This window comes from Podarcis erhardii, assembly GCF_964252035.2.
Source record: "Podarcis erhardii genome assembly, chromosome: 1".
NCBI lineage: Eukaryota > Metazoa > Chordata > Lepidosauria > Squamata > Lacertidae > Podarcis > Podarcis erhardii.
In genome coordinates, this window is record NC_138497.1 from 131,041,902 (window position 1) to 131,055,527 (window position 13,626).

At 42.0% G+C, this 13,626-nt stretch overlaps 1 protein-coding gene across 2 annotated transcripts in view; it reads left to right on the forward strand.

Moving 5' to 3' along the window:
* Positions 1 to 13,626, forward strand: part of PARD3B (par-3 family cell polarity regulator beta) — a 636,273-nt gene that overhangs the window by 235,028 nt on the left and 387,619 nt on the right. For both annotated transcript variants that reach the window (XM_081859338.1, XM_081859339.1), the window contains exon 12: positions 7,312 to 7,485. In XM_081859338.1, coding sequence (XP_081715464.1) covers positions 7,312 to 7,485 — 174 coding nt within the window. The remainder of the gene's footprint in view (positions 1 to 7,311; positions 7,486 to 13,626) is intronic.

Below are 13,626 nucleotides of genomic sequence, written 5' to 3' on the forward strand. Positions count from 1 at the left end.
AAGATCAGCACACCCCAGCGTATCTGTCGTCTGCTCCGAATGGAGAGAGACACCCATCTACTTGTTCTTAATTTGTAGGACAGACATTCCAAGCTCCATTCGAACAAATCTTCCATAGGTTTGAAGATACTTTTAAGGACTCTGAAGCGACGCTAAAATGGCTAGAGCGGAACGTTAACAAAAGAAGGGAGCTTTGTGCTCGCAAAAAGTGGAAGAGCTCTTCAAAACCTCCATGAAAAAAGATCACAACAATAAAATACTCATTCTTTCCTTCAGCCATTGAAATGAATGATTTCTTTGGTGAGGATTTTATTAGAATACAAAAGATGATGAATACCGTGCCTAATGCCTGCTCTGTGCTTCTTTAATAGAAAGTGTGGGGGGGACCCTTATCTGTTACAGATCACATCCTCTAGGTGAATTCCTGCCAACATTGTCACGGGGAACACTGCCTTTGACTTTGGCCTAGAAACGTTCTTACGGATTCTTCGCCTCCCCAGTATTTAATTATCTCTGTCACTTCTTTCATGCGGTATATTTACATAAAGGATGTGGAGTGGCAGATTTAAAAGGAGAAACCGGGGTGGGTGTGTCCAAATAAAGATTGCATCATATATCTTACTATGAAACCATCACAGTGGAAAATGATTTCTGCTTGTGTGCCGCTGTGTGAACAATTTAAGACTTTGGTATTTGTGCGTCTAACTTTGAGTGGCCCATGTGGCCCAAGTATTTTAAAGAGCTCTTCTCTCATTGTTTGCCGACTCTAAGCAGGGGACAGCATCTTAAAAAACAGATACATCACCTTGCCAACAAAGGTCCGTATAGTTAAAGCCATGGTTTTCCCAGTAGTGATGTATGGAAGTGAGAGCTGGACAATCAAGAAGGCTGATCGCCGAAGAATTGATGCTTTTGAATTATGGTGCTGGAGGAGACTCTTGAGAGTCCCATGGACTGCAAGAAGATCAAACCTATCCATTCTTAAGGAAATCAGCCCTGAGTGCTCACTGGAAGGACAGATCGTGAAGTTGAGGCTCCAGTACTTTGGCTACCTCATGAGAAGAGAAGACTCCCTGGAAAAGAGCCTGATGTTGGGAAAGATGGAGGGCACAAGGAGAAGGGGATGACAGAGGACAATATGGTTGGACAGTGTTCTCGAAGCTACAAACATGAGCCTGACCAAACTGCGGGAGGCAGTGGAAGACAGGAGTGCCTGGCGTGCTCTGGTCCATGGGGTCACGAAGAGTCAGACACGACTAAAAGACTAAACAACAAGCAGGGGAGGTTCTGCTCATACTGCTGTCAGTCAAAGTGGCATGTAATACAGTGGTACCTTGGTTCTCAAACTTAATCCGTCCCGGAAGTCCGTTCCAAAACCAAAGCGTTCCAAAACCAAACACTTTTTTTAATGCTGCATTGACAGATGTGTCCCCCATGTGGTGCGCATTGTACCCTGTTCCTTTCTCATTGGCCAAGTATCACTTTGGGCAGGGAAATTAAACCTGTGCAAGACATTGCAGTAAATAAGATATTTGAGGTTGCTTCCCACCCCCTTGTTCTTCACTGAAACAGGCACACAGTTCTGTGCTTGCAAAAAAATAAGGTGCTCTTGCTGTCTTCAGTCCAAACTTCCAAAAGATATTTCCCCTTAAAACCATATGACAACTGATTTTTTTGTTAGAGCGTTTATTAATTTTCCAATAAAAACATCCAATTAACATTCAAATCATAATCATAATCCAACTAAAATAAAAAAAACTAAAATAAAAAAATCCAATTGTCTTCCGATTTAGTTCTGATTTTGCGGCTTCCCACGGCCTGAACTTCAAAGTAACTCTGAAATCTCAGTCATGGCCAACTCTGGGGTAGCAGCGCTCATCTCGCTTTATTGGCCAAGGAAGCTGGCGTACAGCTTGCAGGTCATGTGGCCAGCATGACTAAGCCGCTTCTGGCAAACCAGAACAGCGTACAGAAACGCCGTTTACCTTCCCGCCAGAGTGGTACCTATTTATCTACTTGTACTTGCTTTCGAACTACTAGGTTGGCAGGAGCTGGGACCCAGCAACAGGAGCTCACCCCGTCGCAGGGATTCGAACTGCCGACCTTCTGATCAGCAAGTTCTAGGCTCTGTGGTTTAACCCACAGCGCCACCCGCATCCCTCTATTGCATACACATGCAGCCACACAAAAGAAGAATCTTCCTGTCTTTTCCCCCTCTCTTCCCCATAACCAATCACCAATCCCCCTTTGGGGGAGAAAGTGGTAAAAGAACTGCAATGGAACAATGGCCAAGTGTTCCTGGATAACTCTTGTTACCTGGACCAATCTGAGTTCAAGTGTGGTTTTGGGCAGTGCTTTTTTCTGGGGGGATGCAGGCAGACGCATACCCCTAAACATTTTGTGAATCTTTGTACTGTACTTTTGTCCATTTACTGTACAGGGGAACCTTGGTTCTCAAACTTAATCCATTCCGGAAGTCTGTTCCAGAACCAAAGCGTTCCAAAACCAAGGCAAGCCATAGAAAGTAATGCAAAATGGATTAATCTGTACCAGACTTTCAAAAACAACCCCTAAACCAGCAATTTAACATGAATTTTATTTTCTAACGAGACCATTGATCCATCAAATGAAGGCAATAATCAATGCACTGTACTATAAAATAAATAAGACAGTATATAAAAATTAAAATTATTTTTTCCTTACCTGCACTGATGATAGTTATTGTTTGGATGGTAGGTTTTTATCCATTTCCGCAGTCACACAATCAGTCAATCAATCAATCAGTAGCTAAACAGTCACAAATACAAATTAACTGAAAAAGTCTCAAAAACAAAAGCACAAAAAAAATAGCAATAGTTCCAGAAGTCTGTTTGACTTCCGCAATGTTTGAAAACCAAGGCGCAGCTTCTGATTGGTCCAGGTGCCCCGGAAACAATAGCTGACAACCGCATCGGACATTTGGCTTCTGAAAAAGGTTCGAAAATTGGAACACTTCTGAGTTTTCGGCATTTGCGTACCAAGGCATTTGAGAACCACTATACAGCAGCACTATACAGATTTTTGCCACATCCCAGATGTAAAATTCCCTTCCCAGAGATGTCTGCCCCTGTGCTAGTGGTCTTTCAGCACCAATTGAGGGGAAAAAACCCCTTTTCCTTCAGGTTCTTGTGAGCTGAAGGTATTGCCTGGAACCCAACAGTTGGATGGGTTGCTTCTGCAATATAGAATTGTTTGTCATTGTAATATATTTTATATGATGTTTTATTGTTTTGATACAGCTGTTTGATCTGTGTCTTTTTATTGAATTGTTTTTGTAACCTGCCCTGGGATCCTAACAAATGGAAGGAGGGGTTTAAGAAATGAAGGTTGGGGGGAAATTATGGTAAATAATAACACTGAAAAGAATAGCAACACAATTGTCCAAACTTACTGACCCAAAGGAAATTGGGAAAAGGAACAATTGCAAAAAGGAAAAGGAACAATGGGCTTCTCCCGGAGAAGCAACCTTATAGTGTATATGGTCCAACAATTTAAAATAGATTCATTTAACACCTTTTTGCTGCTAAAATAAAATTAGGTGTGATAGTGTTGCTACCAAAGTAATTGTGAACACTTAAGTTTAATGGAGTATACTTTAAAAATCTTTTAAATATTAAATATTTAGGTTTTAATTTTTTATGTGATGATATGTTGAATTGTTGGTAATGTTAATTCTGACACATTTGCATCATATTTGTGTCTAGTATGTATATTTATATAAATGTTTCTACATTTGTATTTTTACAAGCAAAAATAAAAGAAAATACAAATTTCAATACGTGATACTCCAGAAGCTAATTCAACTTTACCGTCATGACGTGTCTATGAAACCGTTGCTGACATGTAAATTTTTCAGCACTTTAAAAAGCAGAATGTTAATGTGAATATATTTTGTGGTGTTGTGACTTAAAAATGTATGTTGTGTATACAGAAATAGTGACAATACAAGGTTGTCAAAATGTTTATAAATGTTCCCAGTTGTGAACTTGCTGTTAAAATGGAACACACAAGACGAAATGGTTAAATCGGCTATGATAAAGTGGGCACAGGACATTGGGCATAACATTATGTTTGAGGACTGGGAAAGGTTGTGGACCAATGGGCTGAACTTCACCGCATGTAATGCTCTGAAGGAAAATGTAATGAAAATGATATATAGATGGTACATGACCCCAGTTAAACTTGCCAAAATATACCATTTGTCTGATAATAAATGTTGGAAATGTAAAGAAAACGAAGGAACATTCTTTCACCTCTGGTGGACCTGCCCTAAAGTGAAGGCCTTCTGGGAAATGATATATAATGAGTTGAAAAAGGTATTTAAGTATACCTTCACTAAGAAACCAGAGGCCTTCCTCTTGGGTATGGTCGGCCAGAAGGTGTTAAAGAAGGACCGAACATTTTTTATGTATGCAACAACGGCAGCAAGGATACTCATCGCTAAGAACTGGAAAACTCAAGATCTACCCACACTGGAAGAGTGGCAGATGCAGCTGATGGACTATATGCAATTGGCGGAGATGACTGGCAGAATCCGAGACCTGGGAGAAGAAAGGATTGAAGAAGATTGGAAGAAATTTAAGATTTATTTACAAAAATATTGTAATTTGGTTGAATGTTAAGAAGGATGCTTGATCATAAAATAATTGGCCACCACTAAATTAGATTGGAATCTGATGATAAGTGAGATTAAGGAAAACATAAACCTTTTGGAGAATTGTTAGACTATATGTAAATGAGCGGAAATAAGATTGTAAACAAGATGATAAATTGCTTTAAAAAAATTTTAACGATGTAAGTGGGAGCGGGAGACGTGAGGAAGTCCAAAGAAGTTATGAGATTTTGTTATGATATAACTAATGTTGTTTATTATTTGTGCATTTCTTTTATAAAAAAAAACCTTAATAAATATCTATTAAAAAAAAATAATGTTCCCAGTTGTGTCCAAGATTGAGATTCCGGTTGTGAAGGATGTTGCACCACTCATGAAACATTTTGTTACATAGATTAGAACTCTTTTGTTTACTAGAAGTTTCCATCTTTGGTCTTACTAATTTGGTTTATTCCCCTCCCCATCCTGTTCATAACCCATTTTTTCCTTTCTTCATCGGTTGTGCGGTAGTGCTCATTGTTCTTGTAACAGCTTTCATCACTAGTTATAAGGAGAAAATGCTTAGTTAGACCTAGCATCAATGTAACACAAATACATTGAATGCTTTTAACGATGGGGGTATCTGAATTGCAAATATACATATTATGGACCACTAAGATATATGAGAAATGTAAGCAACCCTGACGAGTGCTTATAGAAAACTCTTAATGAGGTTATGATTGAATCAAATTCACTGTAAGCAGCCTAATGGTTTTTCAATTCTGCTTCCTCTACTATGGGTCTCTTTTTTTTACCGCAAACCCTTTCAGCCCATATTAGGTTTCTTCAGGTTTATGGCATCAACATGAATAATTTGAACTAAGATGTCTCTCAGATAAGAAAAACCACTTCCTTAATAAAGAAGACCCATATCTCTATGATTGAGAGAAATGTTGTATACTGTAGGGCATATGAATTAGCGGCGGGCGCTGGATCTTGAAATGACTTGCATGGCACGCTTCCATTTACCTCACTTTTCCTTGCTATCCTAAAGAAACCTGTGGCTTCATTACCACAAATCTCCACGTGAGATGCGGCAAATAGATTGAGAATGCGCTTGGCGCTTCATCATGGTCTTACGGCAGGGGTGGGGAATCTGTTGCCATCCAGATGTTGTTGAACTTCAACTCTCATCAGGATGGCTAATGGTCAAGGATGATGGAAGCTGTAGCTCAGTAACTTCTGGACACCCTTGTCCCCTGGTGTATTGTGGATCGCCACTCAAAATCTGGTTGGTGGTCAGAGATTTACCGTATTTTTCGCTCTATAGGACGCACCGGACCATAGGAGGGGGAGAACAGGGGAAAAAAAAATCTGCTCCTCTCTGCTCAGCGCCCCTTCAGCGAAGCGGCAGGAGAAATGGAGCCCCTTCCATTTCTCCTCCCGCTTCGCTGAAGGGGCGTTGCACAAAGAAGGAAAACTGTGCAGCGCCTCTCCAGCAAAGCGAAGCCTGGAGAGCAAGAGGGATCGGTGTGCACCGACCCCTCTCGCTCTCCAGGCTTCAGGCGGCTATCTGCAAGCCTTCGGAGCACGGCGGGACCTCCTGCTGCGCTCCAAAGGCTTGCGGATAGCTGCCTGAAGCCCCCTACACTCCGGGGGCTTCAGGCAGCTTCAGCGAAAGCAACGCGAAGCCTCCGGGGCGCGGGGGGAGCTCTCCCTCTGCGCTTCGGAGGCTTCGCGTTGCTATCGCTGAAGCCAAGGAGCCTGCATTCGCTCCATAGGACGCACACACATTTCCCCTTCAATTTTGGAGGGGGAAAAGTGCGTCCTATAGAGTGAAAAATACGGTATTTATTTATTAATGGCAAATTAAAATCCAAATATTGCCTTAGACCTGTGCAAGTCTTCTGGGTCTGCATTGACGCTCTTCCACTTTTCTTCAGCTTCTCGTATTGTGTTGGGCCAATTGCGACATTTTTGACGGGTTTTTGGCACAGCTTGTTGGGTTCCGAATGGGGCTCCTGCGGTGCACCCAGAACATGCTGAGTGGTCCATGGAATGGCCTGTACGTTTTTACTAGTTCAGACTTAGTATCCAATGTAAGGAGCAGATTTTGGAGGAAGCTGGTTCTGTTAACAACAACAACAATCTGCTAAACCTGCCTTTAGTGTCTTCTCTCTGATAAGATTTGCCCCCACGCTTTGAAGTAGCCAGTAACGAAGAGGACATTTTGGTCTTACCTATGCATTCACCTTTTTCATAATATGTTTCCCAGGTCATAAACATGAATAATTTTTTAAAACAAATATTTGTCAGTTTGTGCTTTAATACTGGACAAATCATATGCAAAACTTGCAAGTGTTCTTCTTCTTATCTTTAAAAAGCAAATACAGTGGTACCTCAGGTTACATACGCTTCAGGTTACAGACTCCGCTAACCCAGAAATAGTGCCTCGGGTTAATAACTCTGCTTTAGTATAAGAACAGAAATTGTGCTTTGGCGGCGCAGCAGCAGCAGGAGGCCCCATTAGCGAAAGTAGTGTTTCAGGTTAAGAACAGTTTCAGGTTAAGAACAGACCTCCAGAACGAATTAAATTCTTAACCCGAGGTACCACTGTACTTTTCCGTTTATCACTATTTGGGATTTTTCACTTTATTATGTTTTGTGTTCTTCCTTTGCAGGATGGACGGCTGCGAATAAATGACCAGCTGATTGCAGTGAATGGGGAATCCCTGCTTGGAAAATCCAACCATGAAGCTATGGAGACCTTGAGGCGTTCCATGTCAATGGAAGGAAACATTCGTGGGATGATCCAGCTAGTGGTTCTCAGAAGGCTGGACAGGCAAACAGAAGCAGTATGCAAAGCATTTGTCTCTGTTTATGCATTTATGGGAGATGTGTCCAACATTATGTAACAGTCGCTATGAGGAGAGGGGGCTGATTCAGTTGACATTGCTATTTTTTTCCTTTGAAAATTCCTTTGGAATATTATTACAAAGTCCTCTTAGAACAAGAGCAACCAGTTAGTATTGACATTGGGTGAATAATAATAATAATTATTATTATTATTATTATTATTATTATTATTATTATTATTATTATTATTATTTATACCCCGCCCATCTATTGACATTGGGTGAATAATAATAATAATAATAATAATAATAATAATAATAATAATAATAATTTATTATTAATACTCCGCCCATCTGACTGGGCGGCTCTGGGCGGCTTCCAACCAAATATCAAAAAGAATACAGCGACAGACATTAAAAACGTCCCTAAACAGGGCCGCCTTCAGGTGTCTTTTAAAAGTAAAATAGTTGTTTATTGCCTTGACATCTGCTGGGAGGGTGTTCCACAGGGCAGGCACTACTACCGAGAAGCATAATACTAAGGCATAGTTTGTTATAACCATGGTTTGTTCAAAGAGCAAGTGACTAGCTTGCAGGTGACCCAAGAAACAATGTCTTGCTTCTTCTAATGTTGGATTGTCTCCTCCATAAATATTTGGCTCCTACCCCCCCCCCCCAAATTGTGGTGGTTAAGGACTGACACTGTCTTAATATATTACCAGTTCTCCTATCATTGGCCAGCTGCAGAAACCCTCCCCTTCTCTAGCTCTTTGGGGACTCTTATCAACTCCAGTCTATTAATTCAATACATGGTCCTGTATACAGGATGGAACTTGGGGTATGAATGGTTTCAGAAAATAATTTACAAATTGTGAGAGGAGCCCCAGCATACAATTGCAACCCAAAATGATTGGGCGACCAAAGGAGGTGTTCTCCATGTAAGGGATGCGGGTGATGCTGGGGTCTAAACCGCTGAGCCTCTTCAACTTGCCGATCAGAAGGTCGGCGGTTTGAATCCCCACGACGGGGTGAGCTCCCGTTGCTCTGTCCCAGCTCCTGCCCACCTAGCAGTTCAAAAGCACGTCAGAGTGCAAGTAGATAAATAGGTACAATTCCAGCAGGAAGGTAAATGGCGTTTCCGTGTGATGCTCTGGTTTCACCAGAAGCGGCTTAGTCATGACCCGGAAAAACTGTCTGCGGACAAATGCTGGCTCCCTCAGCCTGAAAGTAAGATGGCCGCTGCACCCCATAGTCACCTTTGACTGGACTTAACTGTCCAGGGGTCCTTTACCTTTTACCCTTCTCCATTTATGAATTTTTAGGCAAACAAACACCACTAAATTTATTGAAGTCTACCTGTTTTGCAATAACTAAGCACTGTGGTTTAATGGGGGAGCAGGAAATCTTACGCTTTACTCCATTTACCATAATGTTTATATTGGAATAATAATATAAAAAAATTGTCCAGTAGCACCTTAGAGACCAACTGTTTGTTCTGTGTATATTGGAGAAACAGGACGAAATAGCACATAGGGACATTTGTAATTCTTATTTACTGTAGTGCAATGACAGGGGCTGTTCATGCAGAAGAATGGACATAAGCGACTCTATATCAGAATTAAAAATGAAAACAACTGTACCTTTGAAGTATAGTTGTGTTCAATTTTTATCAACAAATTAGGGTCCTGTTGGTCTTCTGAAACAGGATCAATGGCCTTCACTTACATTTTTTTTCTTCAGATTTACCAACACCCCACAGTTGAATATCCTATTGAAATCCTGTACTAAAAGCTGTTTGAGTCTCCCCCCCCCAAAAAAAAAATATGGCTATGTACAGTGGTGCCTCGCAAGACAAAAAGAATCCGTTCCGCGAGTCTCTTCATCTAGCGGTTTTTTCATCTTGCGAAGCAAGCCCATTGACAGCTTAGCGGATTAGCGCTATTAGCAGTTTAGCGGCTTTTAGCAGCTTATCGGCTAAGCGGATTAGCGGCTTAGAAAAAGGGGGAAAAAATGAAAAAAAAACCCCGCAGGAACTCGCAAGACATTTTTGTCTTGCGAAGCAAGCCCATAGGAAATTCGTTTTGCGAAGCACCTCCAAAACGGAAAACTCTTTCGTCTAGCAAGTTTTCCGTCTTGCGAGGCGTTCGTCTTGCAGGGCACCACTGTACGTACGAAATGCACCCACACTTCTAGCACATTCTCTTTGAAGAATATACAACCGGCTTTTTATTGAATCAAACTCATTTTAAACAGAAATTAATTTTTATAGGATGTGCTTGCAGTTCAATTGTAATTCCATTTGCGGCTGAAGAGTATAGCGAAATGGGGCATGACCTTTTCCCTTTTCCCTTACCTGAGCTACCTCCCTCCCTGCTGCATCGCAGCTTAGTACAGCAGGATATGTTTAAAAATCCATTATTTTCTTATTGGCTGGGACACTAATGGAACCTTTTCATGACAGCTCTGTTTCACTAGCTGAATGCTCTCTAATTAGGCAGCCTACTGATCAGTTGTTGAGCTATTGATTCTGTTGTTTATCAGAGAGCTAGAAAAGCAGATTTTCCAACACCACCCCAGTTGCCATTAATTTACAGCTGCCTCTCCTATAAGGTATCCGTGTTTAGTAATAGTTTGCCCCTGTAATGTATTCAGAATTCTCCATATAAGAGAATTTGGGAGTTGTATGGTAAAGGTTTGAGAACAGAACCTGCTTTCAAAGAAAAAGTTGTTTTTTGGGGTGTTGGGTGGAATTCAGTGCCACTCTGCGATGAACACTCCACCTGCACAAGCAATTGTAACTTGCCCCATAGAATGACTCCCCTCCCCGAGCACTGTTCTGGGGGTTCTCTTAAATCTCCTGGAACCAATTTGGGGGGATGTGGTGGGAAGGAGGTGGGAAGCCCCGTGTCAGCAATAAATCAAAATGGCGTCAGTGCAATTTCCGTATTTTTCCATGTATAAGACGCCCCCATGTATAAAACGCCCCGCCCCCTATTTGGGAGGACACCAAATTAAGAAAACACCTCCCAGCACTATCCGTGTATAAGACGAGCCCCAATTTTAAACCTTTTTTTGTTTTGTTAAAAAACCTAGTCTTATACACGGAAAAATACAGTAATTCTTTCTTCAAGGAAACCAGGTCTGCTCAGGAGGCCAGGCGTCGTGAGCACAGCAACTCATCCCAGTAGTTTTTGCACCTATCAGGCAGTTGTGGGGACAGAAGATGCCTGCCTTCCCACAGTTGTCTAAGTCTTTTCCCCGCTGCCCAGTCCTTCCCAAATCTGAGACTTTTCCTCCTTGCCTGTCTTTGCTCTGCCCTCTTCATATCACTGTGGCTTCTGGGAGACCAGCAGAGAGAGGAGCTGGTCGCAGCAGGAGGGGGAGACCCCTTGGCTTCTTCAGCAGTCTGCCTCTTGGACCTCCTGCTCTCCAGCTTCTGATTCTGGACTGATCCAAAGACTCTTCCTGCTCACTAAACCCTGTTAACTCCTCAGCATCTGAAATCTTGTCCTCCCGCTGACCACTCATCATTTTCCCACCACCCCTCCTTGGGCTCTGAGCCTTCTTCTCTTGCAGTTCCCCAGCTGGTACCGCCAGAGAGCCAGTGTGGTGTAGTGGTTAGGAGCGGTGGACTTGTAATCTGGTGAATCGGGTTCGCTTCCCCGCTCCTCCACATGCAGCTGCTGGCTGACGTTGGGCTAGTCACACTTCTCTGAAGTCTCTCAGCCCCACTCACCTCACAGAGTGTTTCTTGTGGGGGAGGAAGGGAAAGGAGACTCCTTCGCTTTGAGACTCCTTCGGGTAGTGATAAAGCGGGATAGCAAATCCACACTCTTATTCTTCTTCCAACTGCTCCTCAGCATCCAGCCAGTCCATGACATCCCATTGTCCTCTTCTTTGCCTTACTCTACAGAATTGCTGAAAAGTATCTGCTTGTCTCTTTTATTTCCCTCCCAATGTATTTGACTTCTTAGCTACAGTCTTTGTTTCATTCCCAATCTTAGGTTAATTGTTGTATTCTGTCCTCCTTCCAGACTGTCCAGGCTTGTATCACATTTTCCCCTACATTCCAACTCCCCTCGGTTTTCTAAGAATTTTTGAATTCCGAGCCTATCAACAGCGACTTTTTTTTAATCAAATAAAATAACATAAATGTGCAACACCTAATACATATTAGGTACTTTATTAACTGCTTGGGTCATATGTGATCAAAATGCACAAAGGCAGACACGGGCAAATAGTTACAGTGGGTTGGATCCAGACTAAGCTAATGTAATGTAATTTCCTCAGAAATCAGTGGTACTTAGGTCATGATTAATTTATCCAACTGATTTCAGAGGGAAACAAGTTCAACTTACTGTAGTTTGGCTGTAATTCCAACCCCATTTTGAAATGGTCTAAAAGCTTTAATGAGAACTCATATATATATATATATATATATATATATATATATATATATATCCACTGAAAGTAATTGCACCTTGAAAGCAAGAACTACTTCGCCTGTGAATTCAGATTTGCGAAACAGAGGCCAAGTTGGCATGTTTTTACAAATAGTTTTGAATGAAGGCAGAGTGCTTTTAATAGACATGGATGTGAGGGAATCGTATTCAGGTTTTTTGTAGGGTTTTTTTTACAGTAGAACAGTTAATTAGTCCTTCAAAACTAATTCTGCTTAGTAAATTGTTTATTTTTACAAAGCAAATGTCAGAACGAATTTGGAATTGTTATTGATGAGCGAGAGGGAAACTTTGAAAAGCCAAAGGGTTTGCCATTTATTTCCAAAGCCATTCTGGTGTGCATTCATTACAGAGCATATGTGGCAGCCACTGAGAGAAGGGAACCAGCTGGCTGTCAGAAAATTACCATTGGCACCGTTTTTCTTGTCTTGACAAGGCTACAAGCTGCCTTCACAGATGGAGTAATAATGGAAAGCCAGTTGTGGTCAGAAGAAACGCTATTCTGCATTCTGCTTTTGATGGGCATAATCAGGGACTGTGCCGAATATGCTCCGTTCAGGCCAAAAATTTGTTGTGGTAGAAATATTTTCCAAAAAACCCCCACACATTTGCATTCTGTGAATATCCATCTTCTTTTCCCCAGTCCTAGTTGGTGCCATTGTTTTTCCTGGATGCTGCTACTTCAGTGCTTATTGTTCCCCAAATGCCTTTTCTTTTCTGAATCACTCGTAGGTGATCACAGCTAATCAGGAATGGTGCCACAATATTATGTAGCCAATTATGTAGCCAGTTCTAACTGATGTCACTGATGGCAGGATAGCCATTCATGCTGTCTGTATGAATACAGTGGTACCCCAGGTTACAAACACCTTGGGTTACAAACTCCGCTAACCCAGAAGTAGTACCTTGGGTTACAAACTTTGCCCCAGGATGAGAACGGAAATCGCGCGCCGCCGGCGCGGCATCAGCAAGAGACCCCATTAGCGAAAGCACGCCTCAGGCTAAGAACAGTTTCGGGTTAAGAATGGACCTCCAGAACGAATTAAGTTCGTAACCCAAGGTACCACTGTAGTGTGTGTGTTTTTTGCAAGGAATGCCAAACGTAATCTGATGAAGGGGGCATTTTGTTGCAGAAAACATTTGCAAAGTGCTGGGCCTTGCAAGGCAAGGCTGAGATCCCCAACTCTGCGGTGAGGGTCCTTTTGGAGATTTAGAAAAAGGAACTTCACGTTTCCCCCCCACATCGTGTTTCTTTACATAACACGCACACATTGTGCTTCACAATATATTGCCATGTTATGAAACTGTTACCATGATGTGGGCTTTAAACTGGATTTGGATGATGATGATAATAATAATAATAATAATAATAATAATAATAATAATAATGATAATAGTTTATTTATACCCCACTTATCAGGCTGGGTTTCTACAGCCACTCTAGGCGGCTCCCAACAGAATATTAAAAATACAATACCAGCCTTACTAGGGAGGTAAAGGTAAAGGGACCCCTGACTATTATGTCCAGTTGTGGCCGACCCTGGGGTTGGGCCGCTCATCTCACTTTACTGGCCGAGGGAGCCGGCGTACAGCTTCCGGGTCATGTGGCCAGCATGACTAAGCCGCTTCTGGCGAACCAGAGCAGCGCAGGGAAATGTTGTTTACCTTCCTGCTGGAGCGG